At 40.2% G+C, this 24,631-nt stretch overlaps 1 protein-coding gene and 2 pseudogenes across 5 annotated transcripts in view; 1 reads left to right on the top strand and 2 right to left on the bottom strand.

Moving 5' to 3' along the window:
• Positions 1-2,725: 2,725 nt before the first annotated feature.
• Positions 2,726-4,734, bottom strand: LOC101581399 (annotated as a pseudogene).
• A 5,560-nt stretch (positions 4,735-10,294) lies between these two features.
• Slc46a3 (solute carrier family 46 member 3) overlaps positions 10,295-24,631 on the top strand; it is a 23,988-nt gene continuing 9,651 nt past the window's right edge. The window contains exons 1-5 of one of the 5 annotated variants that reach the window (XM_023715039.1): positions 10,295-10,799; positions 11,275-11,488; positions 17,683-18,550; positions 20,364-20,447; positions 23,723-24,446. In XM_023715039.1, coding sequence (XP_023570807.1) covers positions 11,300-11,488; positions 17,683-18,550; positions 20,364-20,447; positions 23,723-23,838 — 1,257 coding nt within the window. In that variant the 5' untranslated portion in view covers positions 10,295-10,799; positions 11,275-11,299 and the 3' untranslated portion in view covers positions 23,839-24,446. Of the gene's footprint in view, positions 10,804-10,887; positions 11,003-11,274; positions 11,489-16,374; positions 16,416-17,682; positions 18,551-20,363; positions 20,448-23,722; positions 24,447-24,631 lie in introns of those variants that run through there. The other 4 variants (XM_023715038.1, XM_004631054.2, XM_023715037.1 and 1 more) reach the window with 4 other exon arrangements.
• On the bottom strand, positions 23,217-23,718 carry LOC105742138 (annotated as a pseudogene).

The following is a 24,631-nucleotide window of genomic DNA, read 5'->3' as shown; positions in this document are numbered from 1 at the left end:
GATCTTTAGAACAAACAAAAACAGTTCTGTGCTTTTCAGGATATTTGAAGTTTACCCCAAAATCACACTTTTCTCTTTCACCAGCTGGCATCTTCCTTAAGTGTTCTTACCAGAGTTTGGCTAGTCAGTAACAGATTATGATATTCCAGGTCTTTAAAGGTGGCTTGGTATTGACTCAGTGTGTTTTGAAAGGCTGTCCCTATTTGGTCCTTGACTCTCATTCTAAATGAAATCACCAGAATATCCTTATGAAATGATGTCAGGGTATAGTCTGATAAGAGAAAAATTCTTTGCTCACAATTTTTTCAGACATCTTTGATATCAGACATTTATAATCTGGAAGCAGTGGGTGCTTCCCTTGCATCTTCAGGTGAGAAGACAAGAAATGGCTCCTTGTTTATATAAAATAATTTTATATTAATTTTATATTATTGACTTGATTCTTCCATTAGTTTGCTTCCCCCCACCTTGAGGTGTCCCTTCTTTTGAGTCAGGTTTTTGTTATGGTGCCTGGGCAGGCCTTGAACTCCTGGGCTCAAACAATCCTCCTGCTTTAGCCTTCTGAATAGCTGGAAGTACAAGTGTGCATCAGCATTTATGAGTGTCTTCCTTTAATCTTAAAAGATCTAAGAAAATGCATAAATTTCCATGCAAAAAACCCTTAAATTCTGTATTTGTGTATCATGTATGAACTAAAATTTTCACTTACCAAAGAAAACTATTAAGCTCATCCCAGCTTCAGAAGAGAGGAATCAAGCTCCACCCCAAAGGGAGCAATGCTGAAGAATTTGTGAGCATATTTTTAAAACTACTATTAGGACCAGCTAATATATGTGGGGTAGGTGGGATATGATTTACTGATATTTTTTAGAACTGCTGGCCCAAGTTAATAGTAAAAGGAAAATCATCTTTGAGTCATTTTCTTGTCTTTTTACATTGTTCACAATTTCTTCTTGTTCTCACATTCAGTAGAAAAATTTTCTCACTTCCTTACGCTTGCTAACCACCAAGGAGATGGAAAACAGATACAGAAAATGTGTTATGGTTAAATTATGTTGTTCAAAATGGAAAACTGAAGTTTGAACTCCTAGTGCCTAAAGCCTCATAACCTGCCCTTATTTGGAAATAGGCTCATGGTAGATGTAGTAAGATGAGCTGATACTAGACCAGGGTGGGCCCCAATCCAAAATGTCTCCTGCCCTTATACGAAGAGGGGTACAGAGATGCAGGCACCCAGGGAGAGCCTCATGTAATGATAAAGGCAGAGATTACAAGCCAGCAGATGCAAAGATTGCCAGCAGGCACCAGAGGTGAAGAAAGTACGCAAGAAGAAACCAGCCATGACAACCCTTTGATGTTGGGCTTCAGGCCTACAGAAATTTCTGCTGTCCAGGTAGTCCAGTTTGTGGTGCTTTGTTATGTCAACTCTAAAAAACAGACTCATAGATCTTTAAGAAAACTCTACACAATTGTGGCTTCTTGCTTGGGGTATTTAAACATGGGACCATCCTCCCCTAATAGAGCAGCTAAAACCAGTGGCTTTTGCTCATCCCTCCTCCATAATTGCATTACAGACAACATTCAAACATGGTGCGTGAGTCTCTCTTGAGGCTTTGGACTATAAACAAGTGACTTCGTCACCAATTTAAGATCCACAGTATGGATGTGGCAATCCAGAAGCACCAGGCAAAGTTGCTAGGGTAAGGATGCCAGGCTCACTTCCTGGGTGGGCCATTCCTGTGGCCAGCTGTTTCCTAAGTCTCTTAAGATCACCAGTCACCCTCATGACTCATACCCTTCTAGAAAATTATATCTCTACCTAGGCAAATGGAGTCAACTGCAGTTGTTTGTTATCTAGACTGGTTTTTTGACCAAGGTTCCAGTTATAATTTGGTCTCTCATGTTTACCTATTTTCTTCTTTAATATGAGTTTCAACTTTCATTCACCTAGTCATTCCCTCATTCTCAAAACATTTCTGTGTCAGATTAAGCACTAGGTTCTTTGAATGGATGGTGCCTAAAAACACAAAAACATTGTTCTTGCCTCTACAGAACCCACAGCTAAATGTAGGGCAGAATAGTCAGGAAAATAAAAAGTAAAGCCATGCTGTTATGTTGAGCTGTAGGGGACTCAGGTCAACAATTTCTGACATTGCCAGTGAAGTGGAAGACCCAATATTATTATGGACTACTGGACTCTTTTAGAATAATTTGCTGAGTTAACACACCTATAATATTCAAATAACGGAACATAGCAAAAAAAGGGGATACAGATGTATGTTCATTTTGTATCTGTGTATTCAAAATGGTTAGGATAGATATATAGTTGCATTCTCTTTATGAATAGAGGGATTTGTTCTAATAGTGTTTGTAAATAGGATATCATGTCTGCATCTTGTACAGCAATTAACCATTAGGAAGAATGTATGCAATGTGTTAATTATTGAAACTGTCCTATCAATTTGGTTTGAAAAAAAAAGATACCATGTTTGCATCTCGTCCTCTGAATAACTACTATGAAGACAACAATATGCAATGTATTAATTATTGTAACTAACCTGTTTAGAAACTGTTTCATTGCTACTTTTTCCCATTAAAATGAATAAAAATTTAAAAAAAAGAATAGTCAGGAAAACAGATGAGTGTGATACAGAGTAGTCAGAGCTGTGATAGACAGAGGAAGCACCTTGCTGATACAATGAGAAAGCAGAAAAAACAAAAAGGGCTACCTGTGGACAATGAACTCTGTCTGAAAGAACAAACATAAAGGATATCTTTAACTTGAATATCTTGGGGGCCTGCCCTTAGCTCAGTTGTTTAAGCGCCTGCTCATGCAAAGGCAGTCAGGAGCAGGATACTGTGGCTCTATCCCCAGCTCCACCTGCCTTACCAGACCTGCCCTTCAGGTAGCCTGAGCCACCAAAAAAAAAAAAAAATCCTTTTCAATTTTTAGGGGGCCGGGGAGATGGCTCAGTAGAATAAGTGTTTCCCTGGCAAGTGCAAGGGCCTGAGTTCAATCCCCGGTTCTGCAAAAAAAGAAAATATTATCTCAAAAGATAAATTGGATAACTAAGTGAGGCAGGACATTCTAATAAGGGGAGGAAACTCAGCAGACCACAGCATGAAGTGAGTTCAATGTGCCTGTACAAAAAAATTTCAGGCAGGAAGTGCAAAAGTTGGAACTTTTGCCAGAGGTCAATAGTACATATATCTCCTAGAAAAGCAGATTTTATCCCAACAATAAGTACTAATCCTTATACTGAGGAGAAAGCAGCCTGTTTTATATTTGAGATTGACTTTAGATATAAATTAGAAAAAAAAAAAAGCTTAGAAAAATGATGGAAACCACGAATTCCTAACAGTGAAGAAACAGATTCCATGAAACAAACTCAAACACATTCCAGAAGATTAAAAATTCTGCTGAAAGTGTAGGCAGCCGAATTTACCAATGTGAGGAGAGAGCATCAGATCTAGAAGTCAGGTTTGTGTTTTGAGATCATCAAATGAAAGGGTTCTTAAAAAAATCCAGGGACCATGAAAAATCAATCCAACAGCTGCTAGATGATGCAAACAAGAATAACATAAGATTCAACAAAATCCGTAAAAATCAGGAGATAGCACAAAGGAAGAATGCGTTCACAGAAGGACAGAAAACTTCCCAAGCTTGGAGAAAGACAATAAATGAGACATGTAGAATTCCAATTAGCCATGACCAGAAAAAAAATCTGCATCAAGGCATATAATAGTCAAGATTCTAAAAATTAACATATGAACATAATATTAAAAGCTGTTAGAGAAAAGAAATAAACTGCCTATAAAAGAAACTTCATCTGAATCATAGTATACTTCACAACACAAACCCTGAAGTCAAAGAGAGCTTGGAGTGAAGTATTTCAAGCCCTAAAAAAATCCCCTCAATCCCACACTGTCGAACGCCACAAAACTATTTTTCAAAATTGATGAAGAAATAAGATACTTCTGTGGTAAAGAACAACAGAAGAAATCCACGACCATCAAGCCAGCACTCCAAAAAGTTCTGGAGGATAGTCTCAAAAGAGTCAAGAATATAATTCCACAAACTCCGACCGAATGAATCCACCTGGCAAGACAAGTAATTAAATAGAGGGGAAAGAAAGGGAACCAACAGCAGGAAAACATGAAAAAGAAAAGCCAGTGTGTACCAGTTATAACCATCAATATAAAGAGTCACATTGATATCATTACACAAATAAGCCAGATTTGAGCTTCCATTCCACTGCTGCTCAAAGTCATTCTCTGAGCATTCTTTTTTTTCCTTGAGAGTTTTATTTGTAAAACATTAGTTTTTCACAATAAAAGCAGAGAGCAACAAAGACATGGTGGGTCTGCCTCGTGGATGGAAGTCGCAGGCCACGGGTGGCCTGAAGCTTGTGGGACCGCAGCACCCACAGTGTGATGTGCTCCTCTTACAGTTCTCAAGCAGCTCAGGTGGGAGGCTGAGTGGAATGACTGGTCCCAATTTTTGCTATCGAACCATTTTTTTGATCTTGCTCTCTGGATCCATAAATGCCAGACTGTTCAATGGATCTGTAATAAACTTCTAAGATGAAAGGAAATTTCTTATTCATTGTTTGCCTGAAATCTTGGCTTGTTCCTCTTATTAAACAAAAAATATGCTCCAAAAATGTCCATTAGTTCAACTGCTAAAACTCCTTTAAAGATCTTCTTTGCCAGTGGTTCCATAGTGCGAGCCATCCTGAAGCAGGCGCCTTAGGTGGCGCAGGCCTGAGCATTCTTATCCTTGTACAGAAAACTCTTTAGCGTTCCTCAGTCCCAATGAGTTAGTTATTGGTGCACAGGAAACAAACTGAGAAGTCTTACTGCTTTGCTGAGGGTTCCTTCTTCTACTCTGGTGAAGCTGGTAAACAGGAAGTGTAGCTCTCAGGTGTAAAGGTCGTTTCAGTGGTCACGCCACAACGTGGGACACAAGGTTCCTGGTTAGACAGTTTCACTTACAGTTAATCAACTATTTCTCTTAAAAGAATCCCACAGTCTGAGACTGTGGGTTTTTTCATGCTGCTCTTACCTGATCCTCGTTTTTCTGCGTATTTTCTCACCTCCTCTCCAACAACTTGAAAATGTCACTTGTTAATGGAGCAATGAAAGGTATAACCCTCCACTTCATCCCTTAGCCAAATCAAAAGAGAGGCGTTCTATGTAAATATGCCAAGATCTGGAGGACCCCTACCTTCCCACAACACACCAAAACTAAGTATAGATAATGCTATTTATTTATTTATTTATTTATTTGGTGCAGGGTTTCCCACACACCACACAGCTTGGGCTTGTAGTGATCCTCCTATTTCAGCCTCCCCAGCACTGAGATTATAGGCAAGCACCATCACGCCTGATTTCAGTGGCCGGCAGGGCTCACCCTGGACAGGGCCAGCACAGAATGCAGTACAAGGGATCAACCCACGTCCTTGCGCTTGACAGGCAGGCGCTTAGAACACTGAGCTATCTCCTCAGTCCACTAATTATTCTTACGATGTGAAATATTAATGATACCTGTGATGACTAAGGAGTCAAAAATCAAATGAGATTGCAAAAGAATATCACATTTATGAGGAAAGTTCTGTTTGAATCTCTTTCTTTTGTTCTTTCTTTCCTTCTGGTACTGGGGACTGCACATAGGTATTCTCACTGAGTTACATTCTTCGCCCTTTTTCTTAATCTTTGAGACAATCACACTACGTAGCTAAATTTGTCCAGACTGGGTTCAAATTTGTGATCCCTGAGTCCTGGGATTAGGTGTGTGCTACTATACTCAGCTTGCTTTGGACATTTAAAGTGTACAGATTTTAAAAAACCAACAAAACACAAGTTGAGTATCCCTAACCTAAAATGCTCTAAAATCCCAAACTTTTTGAATTCCAACATAATGCTCAAAAACTTTTAGATTTTTGGATTAAGGATGCTCTGTCTGTACAATATGTGCAATTACTGCACATCCCTAAAAGCCTCTGAAATCTGAAACACTTCTTGTCCCTAGCACTTTGAATGAGGAATGGTCAGCCTATTCAGTTGAAGCACTGGGTGTCAGGTCCACGAGACAAGGGTAGACTTAAGGAAGACACGTATGAGTGGTCGCACATTTGTGGTTTCAGACCCAAGTAAACTTGTGAGACTAGAAGGGAGCTGAGGTGGAGCCTGGGGATTAGCAGCATTTGAGAAGCAAGCTCACCAAGATCTGGAGGACCTCTACCTTCCCACAACATACCAAAACTAAGTATAGATAATGCTAATTATTCTGACTTATTTGGTACAGGGTCTCCCTACACACTCTGCAGCTCCAACTTGTAGTGATCCTCCTATTTCAGCCTCCCCAGTGCTGGGATTACAGGCATGTGCCACTACGCATTAGAAAACCAAGGAGAAGCCTGCCTTCTCCAGGATAGCAAAACGATGGGAGCTGATCATGGACTCTAGGGGAAAAGAAGGAATAATCCCCAAATGCCCAGTGCAACATGGGTCAAAAAAATTAGTAACACAGTTGCTAATTTCTTACCTAAATTAGACCGAGTCAAGTCTCTTTTGGCAAATTATTGAGTAATATCATAAGATGAAATTGTATCTCCTTTCAACAATTTGTGCTGCTGTGCCAGCCCCACCCCTGGGGAGCACTGAGACTGGGTGTGGTGGCGCACACCTGTAATCCTAGTGCTTGGGAGGCTGAAAAACAGGAAGATCACTACATAGTGAGACCCTGTACCAAATACATTTTTTATAAAAAGTAAACATCTTTGATGATTACAATATCTTGATTTCTTTTGTTTTACCCAGTAGAGCAACAAATTCTAATTGACCAGTCAAGAGACTTATTTAATTCACATATATGAAAGGAAAATACCTATATAGGGCTGGTGAGATAACTCAGTGGTGTAAAGTGCCTGGTTAGGCAAGCTTAGGCAGGAGTGAAAGGACCACGGTTCAATCCCAGGCACCACATGTCTAGCCCCTCCCCCAGGGTGGGCTGGGCCGGCCAAACACACACACACACACACACACACACACACACACACACACAAAATCTAAAAATGGTCATCATAGAGATGAGTAGCAGAATACATGAAAAATACCTGGCTCTTCATGTAGAAAAGTAGGGATAGTGAAGTGTGGAAGTTAATAAAGGATATTAACTCTTTCTGACCCCAAAGAAAGGGTAACTTCTAGATGCCCTTTCCTTTCTAATTGATCTTCAGAAGAAATTATGGCTGGGCACATGGAGGCTATTAGAGCTACCTATCATTATTACTTCTTCCCTTTTAGCACATGATAGGATTGCCCTTCTCTGGGTGGTCCTGTGACTTGCTCTACCCAATGAAATGTGAGCAGGAGTAGCTTGTCTCATTTCTGGGATACATCTCTAAGAATTGGTGTCAGATCTATCATACTCATTGGGATCATGATCTTGCCCTTCATGATTTGACATGAGCCTTGCCACTAAAGTGATCATTGTACTCTGGATGGTAAAGATAGTTAACAAAAGGTACTAAATGAGTCAAAATATTTAGAGATTCAGCTAACACAAAATTGATGTTATTTTGGTAATAATAATTAAGATTATAAAGATGGGCACGGTGGCTCACACTTGTAATCCCAGCACTTGAGAGACTGAGGCACAAGGATCCTTGCAAGTTTGAGACCAGCCTGGGCTACAAAGTGAGCTGAAGGCCAGCCTGAACTGCATAACAAGACCCCATCTCAAAAAGATAAAAAAATAAAAAATAACATTATACAATGCCTTAGAATTTTCACATGTTATTGCCTGACTTATTTTCATTGGTCATTCAAGACATGCAAATTAAAATAATGTTGAGATTCCATCTTACACCAGAAAGAATGGACCTCATCAAGAAGTCAACCAATAACAAATGCTGGAGACTCTGTGCGGAAAAAGGAACCCTTCTCCACTGGTGGTGGGAGTGCAGGTTGGTACAACCATTATGGAAATCAGTGTGGAGATTCATCAAAATCTAGCATTAGAGATCCAATTCAAGCCAGCTATTCTCCTCCTGAGTATTTTTCCAAAAGAACTGAAATCATCATACTACAGTGATACATGTGCACCCACGTTTATAGCAACACAATTTGCCATACCTAAATCTTTCAGACAGCCCAAATACCCACAACTGAGGAATGGATAAAAAAGAGGTGGTATTTTTACGCAATGGAGTATAACTTCATTATAAAAAAGATACATTTGACGCTTTTATAGATAAATGGATGCAACTAGAGACCATACTCTTCAGTGAAATAAATCAGACTTTCATGTGCAAACATTGTGTTGTCTCACTAGTGTGAGAACCTGAAAGAGTAAATAAAACCTGAAAGGTACAATAAATACTGTGAAATGGAAAGAATCTGTTCAATGGGAAGGAAAAAATGGGATGAGGAAAAGGACAAAAGAAAGAAGGGAAAAAGATATATTCCTGTATATATGCAGGATAGTTTGGATAATTGTACTGCTTAGTTCTGCTGATCTACTGAAAGGAGCAGTTAAGGCTTAAATTTTTAAAAATTATTTATTTATTTTTCTTCTTTTTATTACCACTTTTTTTCTTACCAATTTTGCAGGTTTATATGTGGTAACCTAAACAACTAATTTGAAGATAACATTATGTAATACAACATTGTTGAATTCCTATTTGCTTAATAAAGTTTTGTATTATTTCTAATGTTTTTTACCATTAGGTATTCTTTAAAACATAAAAAATAAAATATTATGAAAAAAATGTCTTCCTAGGAAACAGGATCATACTCATTGCCAAATTCCTTTTCAATATCCATGCTCCACTGTTTAAAACATATAGTAAGTGCTTCATAAATGCTCCTTTGAGGAAACTGAGAAGAGATAAGTCCAAGGTTATGAACCACCAAGAGGATTCAAATCAAAGTCTTCTGACAACATTTATCATTTATTGAGTACAGAGGAAGAAAGACTGGCTCTGTCATAGAACTATAAGATCTACAAGTTGTGGATTTTTCTAGACCGTGGTGTCCTATTGACTAAAAATTTCATACAGCAACCCATTGGACCCCTTCTGTCTCTCAGACCAAAGTGTTCTGTCTCTCATAAATATATTCTGCTCTAAATGTCCACTCACCATTGTTCGGACAAGGCTATTCTGGGCCATGTTGGGGATAAAAACAAGTCCACTGTAAATCTTGTTTAAACAGACAAAACCTGAACACAGAATGAATAGTATTACTGATTCCTTCTAGGTAAGATTTCTTAGGATATGGGACCACAGAACTGCTCCTACTTCCTGACAGCAACCACTTTAGGGTAACACCTTACTTTGTTGAACTCTTCCCTAAGTCACTGAAAACGTGCCCATAAGAAATTCTGACCTTCTGGAGGCCAAGGGGATGGCTCAGTAGAATAAGCGCTTCCTTGGCAGGCGCAAGGGCCTGAGTTCAATCGCTGCTTCTGTAAAAAAAAAAAAGCTTCTTTCTGACCCTATCTTGTATCTGCCTATTCAAAATAGTTAGGATAGATACACAGCTACTTTCTCTTAATTCAGTGAATAGAAAGATTTGTACTAATAGTGTTTGTAGACAGGATATCATGTCTGCATCTTGTACTATGAATAACCAGTAAGAAGACAACAATCTGCAATGCATTAATTATTGAAACTGTTCTACTAATCTGTTTTGAAACTGTCTCATTGCTAATTGTTTCTTAATAAAATTATTTTTTAAAAAATTCTGGCCTTCTTGCTTAGATAGCCCATGCGTCCCTGTACATGCATCCTCCTTGCTGCAAGAATACCCCAGTTCTACAGGTGTGCATCTGCAATGTGCGTGAGGGCCCTGACCATGCTCAGGGAGGTCACTGGCCAACCACACTCAGGAGCTATGCTGTGATGCATGCAACGGATTTAATTACAACAACTCTATAAGGCTTACTAACCCTGCTAGGTAGATAAAGAAATGGAGGTTCACAGAGATTTCAAAATTTGTCCAAGCCACCACTAGTAAAAGCCACATTCCAACCCAAGGCTCTTTGCTAAGAACATGCTCTCCTGTGCCTTTTACAGGCACCCACCACACTTCCCCCAAACACACACACACACACACACACACACACCTTGTTCAGCAGGCCGGAATGCTACAGGGAGCTGCAACACACAGCTACTTTTATTTCTAGGAATCACAATATTCTAAACCAGAAAATATTTTCCACTGAAGACGTCGCAAAAGCCTCCTGCCAGCGGTTGCCAGCTGGGGAGGGTGTCCTGGGGCGGACACGCGAGACTGATGTTCTCCAGGACCAATCGCCGCACGGAGCCGGCCGCAGGGACCAATGGCGGGAGACCAGGGCGAGGTAGGGTAGGCAGCGGGCCGCCGGGTCTTCTTACCCGCTGCTCAGCTCCGCCGGCTGCGGCTGAGTCATGGCGCAGAGCGGGATGGGAGGGGCCGCGCGGTGACCTACGGCGGACCGAGCCGGCGAGCTCGGAGCAGGCTGAGACCGCCCTCGCCGGGCAGCTAAGAGCCGCGGGCAGCGCAGCGAAGGTCGCAAGTGTCACTCTGGACGCAAGAAGTGCGCTCGCCTCGGTTTGCCTTAAAATAGGGTTTGAGTTTCCCCGCCAGCGTGCGGTCTTGGGTAGAGCTACACGGAAAAGTCAGTTCCCACCCCGCGCGCTCGGCTGCTCCAGCCCAACCCAGCCCTGGGAGCTGTCCCCAGCAGGAGCATCCGAGCCGCCTGCCCGCTAAGGGTCGGCCTGCGCCTCGCCTGGCAGCAAGACTAATCGCGGGTGAGTTTAAGAACCAGAACAAAACAAAAACACCTTCCGATTGGGAGGTTCTTTTTTAAAAGGCACCTCCCTGTCTTTTAACACGCAGCAAAATAACACCGATAGTTGCGTAACTTTTGTGATCCAAAAGGAACTTCATTGTTTACCTTTCCGAAAACCAGCTGATAATACATGAGGTGAAAACTCGGAGCGACCGCTGGATGGTGAGCACTTAGTAAGATTATTGCAAAACGTCGTCCTGAGAATGACTTGAGCCCTGAGTTCCAAGTTTTAAAATGAAAAGTGTTGACCGTCTCGGGTTTAGAGTTCTAGATCCAAAGTAAAATTATCTCTCAAGGAAGTAGTCACTACTTTTCTGTTTTTGTTTTGCTGATTTATGTTCAGTCCACAAAATTGTTCTGACTTCCCTATCTTTGAAAAATCTAGCCACTGGGATAGGAGTGCAATAGACTGCTTCTCTTTCTTTTTTTCGTAGAAAAAAAGCTGCCTACTCAAGCAACATGAAAATTTTATTTGTCGAACCTGCCGTTTTCTTTACTGCATTTGCTATGAGTTTGACCACCCCACTGACAACACAGTACCTGTATAGGAGAATATGGGAAGAAACAGGCAACTACAGTTTTGCATTTGATAGCAATATTTCTAAGTGCGAACAAAACGAAAGCAGCACACTTACTGCATTCCAGAAGGTAAGAAATTAAAGTACCTCTCAAGCATAATAAAAAGGGAATGTGAAACAAGTTTTAAATGAAGGAGGAGGATGCAGTATACACTGGCCTTTCAAGGGTGAGAGGCCTTTCAGACTCTCAAATCCCAAATCACATGGCTTTTCTCAGTTCTCATCTCATTCCAAGTTTTGTGACTTCTATCACTGCCTCTCCCTCACACCCCTTCTGTGTGACATTAGCTCTTCTCCTTTCTGCTGGAAAATCCCAGCACGTCTCATCTCTGTGGTTGTCTTCTTTCTCCCTCCTGAACCAGTTTCTGCTGGAACTGGCTATGTGGTGGACAGGGGTAGGTGGAGACTGATATGTCCCGTCCCCACCACCTGCATCTGCTTGTCCCAACTTTCAGAAACTCCAGAAGGTGACCAGTCACTGACGATTGTGGGCTGAGGCCTGTCCGTGGGTGGGGTGTGTTTATCACTGGTCTACTGGTGGCATTATCAGCTTTAACTCCTACATGTTGAGATCTGTGAGAACATCTGGGGTAGGAAGAACTTACTTTTGCTCTCAGGACATAGAACATGTCGAGCTAGATACACAGGATGTTCCTGGCTACCTCAGGAGCTTCCTGCCCTTATGCTTTGTTCATAGAAGCCTGTCAGTGTCCAGAGACAAAAATGGTGGCATTCAGATTTGTAAATGCTCTCCCAACCCCCAGGCCTCCAAAGCAGCTTATGAACTAAGAACACTTCCCCTTGGGAGTAGTTTGTGACAGCAAAGGAATGGTGCTGCCCTCCCCATCCTAGATAAGAGATGAAGGGAATCGGGCCACCTCCCCTGGCTCTGACAGTAGCTCCTGGAAGAGAGAATGTGAAGACAAGGCTGAGGGCCCTAGAGGGAAGGTGTGCCCCTCAAAAGGTCACGTAAGAGCTGGCTGGGGTGAAGTCCAGCTGTTTAGCACAGCTCCTGATGGACCCATTTTCTCATTTCTGTGAGAGAAATTTTCTTGGAACTGATTAATTCTGCCACATAGACAGTAAGGCTGTAGCCTCATGTAAGTCATAAAGAGAGGAGGACCCAAGGCCTCACTGGTTCTATCCCCCTTGGAGAATGTCTCATCATATGATCTTCTAGGAAGAAGGAGGCTCCGTAGGCCCATCAGCTGCCTGGTTCTTTGCTTTCCTCTTGCCCCACTCCAGTCCAAGAGCAGACCCCTTGGCCCTTTGGAGGGAGCAGGGTGGAGAGGACCAAAGTACCTTCTGCTCCAATCTTCCTGCTCCAGGTACCTTAGCTCTGACTGAGCAGGTGATTAATGTTGTGCCCTCCACCTCACTTGGCCTGACCCAGCCACAGGGAGCCCTCCACTGCCCAGAGCAGTAGTTCATTTCAAAGATTTGACTCAGTTTTCAAATTGGTAAACTGTTTTTCATTATTGTTTTAAACTGGATTAATATTTAAGAGAACACACTACTCCTCCTGATCTCTCCCCCGCAAAGTTGGGTTTCTTAGACTCTGATGCTTTTACTCAGAGTGGGCATCCAGAAACCACCCCCACCCAGAGCCAGTACATAGTGGGGTGACCACTCACCTTTTAAAAAAGGACGTTTTTGCCAAGAAACTACCATCACCTTCAGCACTTCCTTCTGGCTTCTTTCACTATCTTATCCCTGCTCCATTGGTCTGAGAGATATCCTCAGCCCCATCCAACAGCAGCGTTTTCTGTTCCCTCAGCTTGCCTCTGTAGGCTGTTTTTCAGCCCAGCCTTGCTGGATGGGCTCTGGCCAGTTGTCCTCAAAAATTAGTCCAAACTTGGAAGGGGCTTGTGGACTATTTGTTTTCTCCATATTGGGAATTGGACTCAGGGCCTTTGTACTACCATCCCCAGACCTATTTTATTTTTTGTTTTGAAAAAAATTCTTGCTAAACTGCCCAGGCCAGACTCATACTTGCAGTCCTCCTGCATCTGCCTTCCAGAGTGCGGGGACTACAGGGGTATGCACTATGCTCAGCATGTGGACAGTTCTTGTAACCATAAAAAGCAGAGATGGCGCAGCACTGGGGAAAGTCCTTAATAAAATAAATAATTAAATAGGTGATTTCTTCAGCTAAGTTTGTTTTCTTATCTTTGGAGGACCAACTGTGTGTGAGGGGATGGTGCCTGTTACAATAGTAGAGTTCTTACCATGTTTATATATCCTTCCTATGTAACAAATGCACACATGTATCTATGTATTACAATGCCAAATATTATGAATTTTGGGTTATAGATGGTAATAAACTGAGCTCTCTCACTTCTTTTTTGACCTTTTGAAAGTTTACATGATAATGAAAGTCTTACTTTTAGCCTACATGCCATTAATACACAAACATATATGTACTCATAAATACCTTACGATTGACTTTACCTACATTGCAGATCTTCAAATACAAACTTCTCTTAGACAATGATATTAAGCTCAAAAGGACCTTTAACAAAATGGCAAGGTTGTGGCAGGAAAATTCTTGCTAGGGAGGAAAGGGATAAGGACTTCTAGGATTGTTTGTTGACTTTTGTAAGGGAAGCTATTTGCAAATTTACTTTCCCTTCCCCTGTTGAATGGTGAATTTTAAAGGAATAAATTGGCAATGGGGTTCTGCTCTTTTCTGACAGCTATTCTAACATAGGGACTTTGCTATTTGAGAGAGGAAACCCAGCAGATCATGACGTTATTTTTTTCTGAAATTTGGTTTTAAACCTTTTAATAATTAACACAAGCCCTATTACTGGCAGTCTCCTACTTATGAAAATGACATGGGATACTTTCTGCTCAGCTGGAGTTAATATACAGATTTCACCATATGAAATTTTGACCTTTTTAAAACTTATACTGCTTGCCTTTATCCTTGTCTCAGTACACTGTTGCCCTAATCTTGGATAGAAAATAGCATTTTAAAAATCTCTATCTACCTCTATGATATATATCTATAATTCTCCAGTGTTTGAAATACACACATAGCCAGGCAAGTGGGTGTGCACCTGGAACACCAGCACTCTGGGAAGCTGGAGCAGTAATATCACAAGCTCAAGTCCAGCCTGAGCAATTTAGTGAATTAGCAAGATCCTGTGTCAAAAATTTCACCAAGCTTAGGCTGTGAATGTGGCTTAGTATGAAGGCCCTTGGTCCAGTCCCCAGGTGAAAAGCAAAGAATAACATATGCGCCATTTGTTTCTTATCTCCCAATAGTGATTTATGATGGAAATAAGCTTTTGTCCTTGTTAAAATTTATATTTAAAAACATAGATATGAGCAGATAGTCTGTATACAAGATTGGATTAGGAAGGTTAATCAATAGAGGAAGACAAGACTGGGGTAAAGGGTTAGAAATAGGGGAAAGGACCCTGCACTGGAACATTTGTTGAGAAGATGATTAAAAGGTAACACTTTTGAACTTTAAAAATAACTTTTTATTTATTTATTCAATAAGTGTTTACTTCATGGCCACTATACCTGCAGGAGATACAGATATCTGCCCAGCAAGTGTAACCAAATAAAAATAGAACAAATAAAACTGATTGAGTACTGACTATGCCAGCGGGAGCTGGTATCAAACACCTTTCTTTTAAATTTGACCCGCTACCAGCCTGTGAAGTAAGGGTTGTTGTTACCCCACCTATCAGATGAAGAGGTTGTTAAGCCTGTTGGTCAGGCTCTTGCACAGCGAGCAAAGGACAGAAGGCTTACTTTACTTGACTCTTCATACATTATGTGCTGTGCACCGCCCTGAGCCTAGCAGTGCTCTCAGGGCTGTTAAAAGCATGGTGAAGGTAACAAATTCTTCCCTTCCTGTGGGTCAGGTTGTAGAGGCTATAGTTGATATTTTTATATTTCATCAGTTGTTTAGGCTTTCAACTAGTACATGAAAAAACTTTTTAATGCCTTGCTGTAGCATGTCTTATTATAAAGGTGGAAAAGTCAGATCTCCAAAATAAAAGATACAATCAATAAATGGGCAAGTGAAATGAATAAACCAGTGGTGGTGAACCAATGGCATCAGTGTTGTTTTTTCTTTTAAAACAAAAGATGTTAATGCATGAGTTACTTTTTCCCAAGCTAAAACCTCAGTATTCACGTTTAATTACAGGGTTGGAACTTTGTGATAAATGAGTTTTGGCTTGCTATTGGGCACTCATCTCTAAAGGGTTCACTGTCACTAGGATAGACACCTAAAAAAGAAGTACAGATGATCAATAAGTTTACATGAAGACAAGGCTGGGGAGATAGCTCAGCCATCTAAGCGCATGCCTGGTAAGTGCATGGTCCCAAGTTTGATCCCCAGTACTGCATGTCATGTCCGCCCCAGGACCTGGGTGTAGTGGCACACACCTGTAATCCCAGTGCTGGGGAGGTTGAGACAAGAGGATCACTATGAGTCTGAGCTGCATAGCAAGACCTTGTACCAAATAAATAAAATTAAAAAAAATTATTTTTAAGTTTACATGAAAACATGCTCAACATCCCTGGCCACTGGAGCAATACAAATCAAAGCACGACTGAGATTCCGTCTCACCCCAGAAAGAATGAATGGCTGTCATTGTGAAATCAAATAATGATAAATCCCTGTGAGGCTGTGGGAAAAAAGAACCCACATTCCACACAGTTACTGAGAATGTAAATTAGTACACCCATTGTGGAAATCAATGTGGAGATTAAAAAAAAAAAAACAACAAAAAACCAGCCCTGAAACTAGATATTCCATTTGACCCAGCTATTCTCCTTCTAGGCATCTTCCTGAAAAAGTTAAAGATCTCATACTCTGGTGATCCATGCATGTACATGTTTATAGCAGTGCAATTCATAATAGCTAAAGCTTGGAGAAAACCTATATGTCCATCAACAGATGCAAGAAAATGGATTTACATACAGTGGAGTACTACTCTGCCATAAAGAAAGAAACTGAGTCATAAAAAAATGTATGTACTCTGAGACCATAATATTAAGTGAAGTAAATTAGGCATATACACTTTTAAGTATGAGACAGTTACTTTTATATGAGAAACATGAGTATAAATAAAGAGTGAAACTTTTTAAAAAAATCATAGGAAGTAGGGAGAGAGGTCTTTCTCAGACAGGAAGGAGATCAAGAGTGGAAGGAATGGGAAAGAGGATAAATAAAGAATTAAGATGTGTTAAGTATATGTACCAATTCATCACAAGGAATCTAAAAGTCATGTACTACAGACATCTATAAATGAGTAAATTTAAAAATACAGTTGGAAAATAAAAAGTAGCAAGCAGATGTTTTACTGTCATCCAAAATTCTTTCCATCAAATGACTAATACAGCAGTTTGTCACAGCTCCCTGTGTGTGTGTACTTCTTGGTCCTCATTGGCTTGGTCCTAAGAAGTTATGTTCATCCTACTCCTAAGCTCATGGTAGGTTTTAATAGAGTCCTCTTGGAACTTGTCTTATTATTATTATTGTTATTTTCTGTATTTTAGGGAAGGGTCTACAGGGTATTCAGGGTCTCAGTACTAGATCGGACTCATAGTGATCTGCCTGTTTACAGGCTCCCAGCAGCTGGGATTACAGGCTTGCACCACCATGCCCCAGGAGTGGAGCCAGCATGCAAGGCCCGGGAATCAAACACCTGGCCCCTGCATCTGCTGAGCTATTTGGCTGGCCTTTATTTTTATGATTTTTTAAGTTCAATAAATAAAGGAATAAGTTTCTCACTAATCTATTTGTGGAGTCACAAGTAAAAATGACAACAGAGATCTGCCTACATAAATAGCTACCTACCAAGCCTGGCGTGTGTATGAGCTATTCTCTGTCCCATGACATAGGCAGGAAGGCCTATCTCAAGAAAGGCTACCGCTGTTAGTTTAGGAATGAGGTCATGATCTCACTGTGCAAACTGTTCCTAGAAGGAAGGAAAATCATTCTCTGGCCAGTACTGGAAAGCTTGGGGTATACAGTATATACATTTTTCCTTTTATGGTTTCAAGTCTTCACTGTATGCACTTGAATGCCATGACTGTGTATAGTTATGCCACCTTTAAATACCTGTCCTGCATACTGGGTGAGGATTTGAGCCATATTTGGTCCCTCCCACGCACCACAGATTCCCCACCCTTGACTTACTAGCTAATGTGGAGAAAAGTATACATTGTGATATTTTTATGGATATTGTATAACATCTGTAAACTCCATTGTCTTCTTTTTATATTTTTTTACAGGAAGTTCAGAAAAAAGCATCTCTTTTTAATCTGCAGATGGAGATGAGTGGGTTAATTCCTGCCCTGGTGTCTACATTCTTTCTTTTGTCTAGTAGTGATCAGCGTGGACGAAAATTCCCTATTATTCTATCTTCTATTGGTATTCTTGCCAGTAATATTTGGCTGTGTTTGCTTTGCTATTTTGCTTTTCCACTCCAGCTTTTGATAGCCTCTACCTTTATTTGTGCTCTTTTGGGGAATTTCAACACATTTTGGTCAGCTTGTTTTGCCTATGTAGTTGATCAGTGTAAAGAAGACAAACAAACAATTCGAATCGCTATAGTTGACTGCATGATTGGAATTGTTTCTGGGTTAACAGGGCTGTCATCTGGCTATTTTATTAGGCAACTAGGTTTTGTGTGGTCATTTTTAATTATTGTTATAGCTCTTGTTATTAATTTGGTTTTTATTATATTTTTCCTTGGTGATTCAATAAAAGAGTCTTCGTCTCAGAATGTTACTATGTCATGTGCTGAAAGCTTTAAGAACCAGTTTCAGCGAACTTACATGCTTTTTAAAAATGCTTCTGGTAAGCAGCGGTCTTTGCTGTGTTTGTTACTTTTTACAGTGGTCATTTATTTTTTTGTGATAATTGGCATATCTCCAGTTCTTATCATTTATGAATTGGGTTCCCCGCTCTGCTGGAATGAAGTTCTTATCGGGTATGGGTCAGCTTTGGGTAGTGTCTCCTTTTTTAGTAGTTTCCTTGGAATATGGCTTTTTTCTCACTGCATGGAAGATATTTATATTGCCTTCATTGGAATTTTTACCACCATGACAGGAATAGTTATGACTGCTTTTGCCAAAACTACGCTGTTGATGTTTTTAGGTGAGTTACAACTGTACCCTCAGAACTATGTCTTTGCTTTCTTATAAAATGAATTCAGTCTTTTGGGAGATAACCTTACATGTAAAACTTTATTTAACCTATTCTAGTTTATTAGATGTAAAAAGCCAGAAGCCAAAAGCCAAATCTGCTGAAGAAACAAATTCACTGAAAAACCACAACTTTCCACTTTTGCCAAAAAAAAAGATTGTTTTGAGGAACATTCTTCACGTGAATCAGTTCTTCAATATAACTGCCACTAAAGTGAACATTTCATAGAATGCTGCTTCATAGATTACCTCTGAAAAATATTTAGGACAATTAAATAAAGTATACCCAAAAGATTTATAAGAAAAATTTATATTTGTTGAATATATTCAAGAAGAAAATTCCGGGGCTTTTTTCCAGTATCTTCTGATATTTGTCATACTGTGTTTCAAAAATATCTGGGATGTGCTTCACCAAAGTAATTTCACCTTACAATAACAGGTCACAACCTAAGTAGAAAATACTGCTATGAAGTTTACATGAAATGAGACATCATAAACACTGCTTCCAAAGAAATGAAGGCAGCCAGAGGTGCTCTGGGTTTGCTCTGATGGTTCTGACCCTGTTAACACCAAGGAAAGTGTCTCTCAGACCTTCCTCAGGAAGAAAGTTTTTTTTTTTTTTCTCTCTCAATCTTTTTGGTCTCAGTAATTCAGGTTGGCCTTGAACCCACAATGATCCTCCTGCCTCAGCCTCCAGAGTGCTGGGATTACTGGCATGCATCACCCACACCCAGCTAAGAAAGTTCTTTAAGGCAGGTTTGCACCTAGATCTAACAGGGAGTCATTACATGACTTGGCTTGTAATGAAGTGCTGTCTGGCAAATTGGACTACTTCTTGACTGTGTGTCTCAGCTATTTTTGTAGGGACTGAATGACGTCTTGCATTGGAAGGGACAATGAAACTGTCAAGTGGGACTTGAGGAATGATTCAGTTCAGTCCTTTTTCTGATGAAGCAATCAACCCCTGCTGCCCTGCAGGGAAGCAATGTGACCAGTGAGCCTTAATCCCCACCAGAAGCACTAAGTAACCTTGGGCAAATTACTAGATTCCTCTGAGCCCTCATTTTCTTATTCAGAGGGTTTTAAGGGACATTAGATGATGAAAGTGCTGAGCACAGGGCCCTCTATTCAACAAATGTTTCCCTTTCCTTTCTACCTAAGAATTGCTAAGCCCATTGAAGTTAGTATATGTGAAAATACTTTGAAGACCTCGAATGACCTGCAAATGTAATTTATCCTTAGTTTATGACATAATTAAAAAATGCTCCTATTAACAGTCATAACCTATGAACAGAGGGGCAACTTTATGCTCATGAAGTTATCCAACCACAAGATGAACAGCAAGATGGTAAAGAGCCAGTTTACCAATAAACAAATCCCTAGAGTAAAGGAATGTAACCCTGAAAAGGTCAAGAACACAGTCAAGAAAACCTAATTAACGCTCACAGTTTGCCAAGGAAGACGTTACTTTGTCATCAAAGCAATGGGCAAGCCCGTGTCAATTGGGAGGTGATATAGATCTGAACCTAAAACTTCATGAACATTTGTTGTTATACTGAACTAAGAATTACAGCTTAACTTTCAAATCCCCATACTCTACTTGAGTCATTAAATAGAACTCTACAATCAATTTGATCTGTAGAGGCAATAAGTTAGGATGCTCACAGGAAATGAAATGTTTAGATAGACTATCTTTCATGTAAAATTTGGCATTAGTGTTCTAAACTAGCCTTGCCTGATTATTTATCCAGTCATTTCTCTTACAGTCAGAGTGCCGTTCTTTCTTGTCATTGCACCGCTGTCTGTTTTACGATCCATGTTGTCAAGAGTGGTTCCTTCTACTGAACAAGGTGAGTTTAATTTAGTGAAGAAATATAATGAATGTTCTAACGCAAACCTATATTATGTCTGATGCTTCAGAATATTCTACAGCCTTCTGCTCTGATCTCTTTTTTGATGAAGTGGTGAGCTCTGCTAGAAAGAGGTTTATCCCCCAGACAAAGGAGACCCTGCCCAGGGCCCTTGCTTTAGGGGACAGGTCTGGCCTCTCTGGCTTTGATGCCCAGACAGCCAAGTAAACACATCCCCTGGGAGCCCATAAAACTCTCCCCTTCTGCCCAGCACTGGCTACCCGAATCTCTGGTTCCAGCCCAGATGGCTCTGGGTTCATGTCCAGTGACTGCTCGTGTGATCCTCTTCTGTGAACTATGCCCCCAAATTGATGGTTCATTAGCCAGATTTATAACTTTTAAATACAGTTTTGCCCATCAGTATCTGAGGAGGATCAGCTCAGGACCCCTTAATAACCAAAATCCACAAACGCTCAAATAAATAAAATGGTGTATGCACAGAACCTGCACTTACCCTCCTGTCTACTTTAAATAATCTCTAGATGACTTATAATACATAAAACAATGTAAATACTGTGAAATAGTTGTTAATGCCGTAATTTAGGAAATAATGACAGGAAAAAGTCTGTATGTCAGTACAGATGACGCCATCAGAGGCCTGTGACTTTTTTAATCCATGATTGATTGAATCTTCAGAGGAGGAACCCATGGATACAGAGGGCTAACTGTACTTTGGAGATACATGGAGGACTCCAGTTATCTTACTGTGGGCCCCACAAGTGTTACCATGGGCCTAAACTGAGTTGTATCAGGAAACAGGATCCCACTCAGCTGGCTCAAATTAAGGGACTTCTGTGAAGAGCAGGCTAGAGAGTGGACAGTGTGGAGACCAGCAAGGTGCTCAAATTGGGATGCAGAGGAGAAATACTACCCTCCATCCCTTTGATCAAGTGGGACAGGAAATTGGGCCAGCCAGGAAGTCCAAGGCCATAATCTAGGAAGTAAGCCTCCCAAGCACAGAACAGGGCATAGGGGATCAGACACTTGGGATGAACAGAAAATAACCAGCACAGAAAGAAGACAGATTAAATTTCTACTTAGGACTACTAGTTAGGTATTAGTATTCTCTTCCCTTTCTGCATCATATGATACAGATTTAAGTGCTTTCTCTTGTTTCATATCTTAGCCCTGTACAAGTATTCTTATTTGATTATTTATATATAACTCATAAATATCCTGTTATATTTGTGTATTTGTATTAGTCAACATTGAGGAAAACTGAATCATTTCATACATTTTAAAATATATTTCTTGGTTTTTGTGCATAAGTCATAGCTATATATGCATACAATTGTTATAGAGCATGTGGTACTGATTACCTTGGAAACCATTTAGGAATACAAACATTTATAACTATACTGTGTAAAATTGTACCCCCTTCCTTGGATGATACAACAGTTTCTTAGCTGTGACACCAATAGCACGACAAAAGTGAGTTAGAAAAATTTCATTTAAAGATTCATCCTAAGTTCATCTTTTGAGGGCCGGATGTATAATTTTGTGGTAGAGTACTTGCCTAGCACATGCTAGACCTAGGAATCAATACTCAGGGCTGGAAAAAAAAAATCCTACTCAATTCATTCTTTGAAAATTTTTTGTGCTTCAAAAAATGACATAAAGGAAGCAAACAAAACCGGAGAAAATATTTTCAAATCATTGGTCTAGAAACTTGTATATAATATATATAAAAATCAGTAACAAAATGGCAACTCAGTTAAAAAAAAAGAGCAAAGGATCTTAAAAGCCATTTCTCCAAGGATGATCTATGAATAAAAGGCCAACAAACACATGGAAAATCCTAAATATCACTACAGCTAAGGGAAATGCTAGTCAAAACCATTATGAAGACCCCAAAGATGGCCGTAATAAAATAATCTGTAACAAGTTACGGTGAGGATATGGATATATTAGAAGCCTTACACACTTTTAGCTGGAATATAAAATGGTGCTTCCAGTTTGCAAGTCAAACTGGATTTGGCAGTTCCTCACAAAGTTAGATTATCTTATGAGCCAGAGAAGTGAAAATATATGTTCACATAAAATCTTGTATACCCATGTTCGTAGCAGCAATATTTACAATAGCCAAGTGGCAGAAACAATACAAGCAATGAATAGATAAACAAAATGCTGTGTATGTGCCAATGGTCTTTATATATATATATATATATATATATATATATATATATACACACATATACATACAATGTATACATGGAATCCTTACACAGTCATAAAAACAAATTATAAACAACAAAATAACAAATTATAAACAACAAAACAAATTATAAACAACAAAATAAAAAGTTAAACTTAGTGTATTATTTTCTTTTTAAAAAGAACCAAAATAGATTCACACGATCTACTTAATGTCAGTCATTCTTAACATGAAGGATTCTGACTAGTGTATATTTTTCTCTGTGCCACTTCAACAAACCCTAAGTTCCATCTGTGGTTATCACTCTAAGTAAATAAAAAAAAATTTAAAATATATTTGGGTGTCCAGTTACTTGAAGTCAACTTTCCATTTTGAACAGTTTATCCTGTGGTAGAATGGCCCTTTGCTTTAAGTTGGTCAGCATTAAATTGGTAAAATACACTCTTATTCCTGTACAAGCATCCAACAATGTAATTAAATCATTATTACTTGAAATGCTTTACGCATGAATAATTTATGTCTTTACACTGTGGAAGTCTTGCACTTCAGTATGTTTACAGTTTCTGTATCATCGCCTGAAATTTGCAAGCAGGCATTGAAGAGACTTTAGCAATTACAATACTTTTTATTCTCAAGTCTGACAAACCACCTCTGATTAAGCCACATGTAAATGCTAGAAAATTAGATGCATGTTCTAAATACTGCTTTCCCAAAGACATCTGAGTAAGCCAATGAAATTTGTTGTCCTGAAGCACAAAGAAGCCCTGATGATTTGCCCTTAGATTATCAATTTGTTTCTTGAATGATGTAGTCCAAAAGTCTTTACAAATGAACTTCATGATGTCTAACTTATCCTTGAACATTGAAGTATCCTTTGTAAACCTAAAAAGATCAACTTTTTATCAATCCTTGTCCCACTTGAAACCCTATGTTTTCCAGCTTAGTAATACATTGCCCATTTTCCACCTCCCCCTACTCCACTGATTTGTGCACTTTGGACACCATCTCCTTGTGCAGAAGCAAAAACAGTGCCTGTCCACCATTTCTGTTCTTCTTCCAGGCCCAGGTGTCAGCTCTCTTTTGGGCTACCTGGTGGTTCCAGCCAGCCCCACAGTGACCAGGTGGGCACCGCACTTCCCCACTCAGTGGCTCTGTCCCCTGTGGCTAAGAGACTGAAAATTGCACTTGGCCTCCTGAAGGCTGTGACCTAGCCAGCCGTACCTGGGGGAAGACCACCCCTGAGGCAGTCAAGTCCTGCGGCCCAGAGGAAGGGCCAAATGTCTCTTAATCTCCAGTGAAAAGAAATGGTTTTCTGACACACACTGTGATGAACCATGAAATCGTTATATACACTAAATGAAAAAGCTTAGTCACAAAATGCGATATATATTGTATAAGAATTTGATTCCTTTACTATGAAATGGCCAGGATGGGAAAATCTGAAGAGACAGAAATGAGATCAGGGCTTTCCAGGGCAGGATAGTGGAAGAGTAACTGCTAATAGAGACAAGAGTTTCATTTTTCTGTTGTTGTTTTGTACCAGGGATCTAACTCAAGACTTGGTGCTTACCAGGCAGGCACTTATGCTGCTGAGCTATCTCCCTGGCCCTAGAGTTTCTTTTGGGGTGATGGAAATACTACACAGAGTGGCAGTGATTGCCCAACTCTGTGAATGTACTAAAGGCTACTGAAGTATGTACTTTGAAAGAGTGGGTTTTGTGTTATGTAAATTATAGCTCAATAAAGTTATTAGGAAACAATTACCTGCTTTGACTTAGAAGTTAAAGTGGCTGCCGACTTCCGGGAACCCCCAGACCCAGTCCTAGCCCAGGTCCGGTGAGTGTGTGGAGAGCTTCCTGCTACCCTGCGCCAGCGGGACTAGTCCCAGCCCAGGCGCAGTGTGGGCCAGACCCTCTCCCACCCCCTTGGGCCGCCCCCCACCACTCCGCCATACCTCCCCCACCCCTTC

This window comes from Octodon degus, unplaced genomic scaffold, assembly GCF_000260255.1.
Source record: "Octodon degus isolate 3935 unplaced genomic scaffold, OctDeg1.0 scaffold00038, whole genome shotgun sequence".
Lineage (NCBI taxonomy): Eukaryota > Metazoa > Chordata > Mammalia > Rodentia > Octodontidae > Octodon > Octodon degus.
The sequence above is the reverse complement of the archived record's forward strand: the minus strand, read 5'-3'. Positions and strand labels throughout refer to the sequence as shown.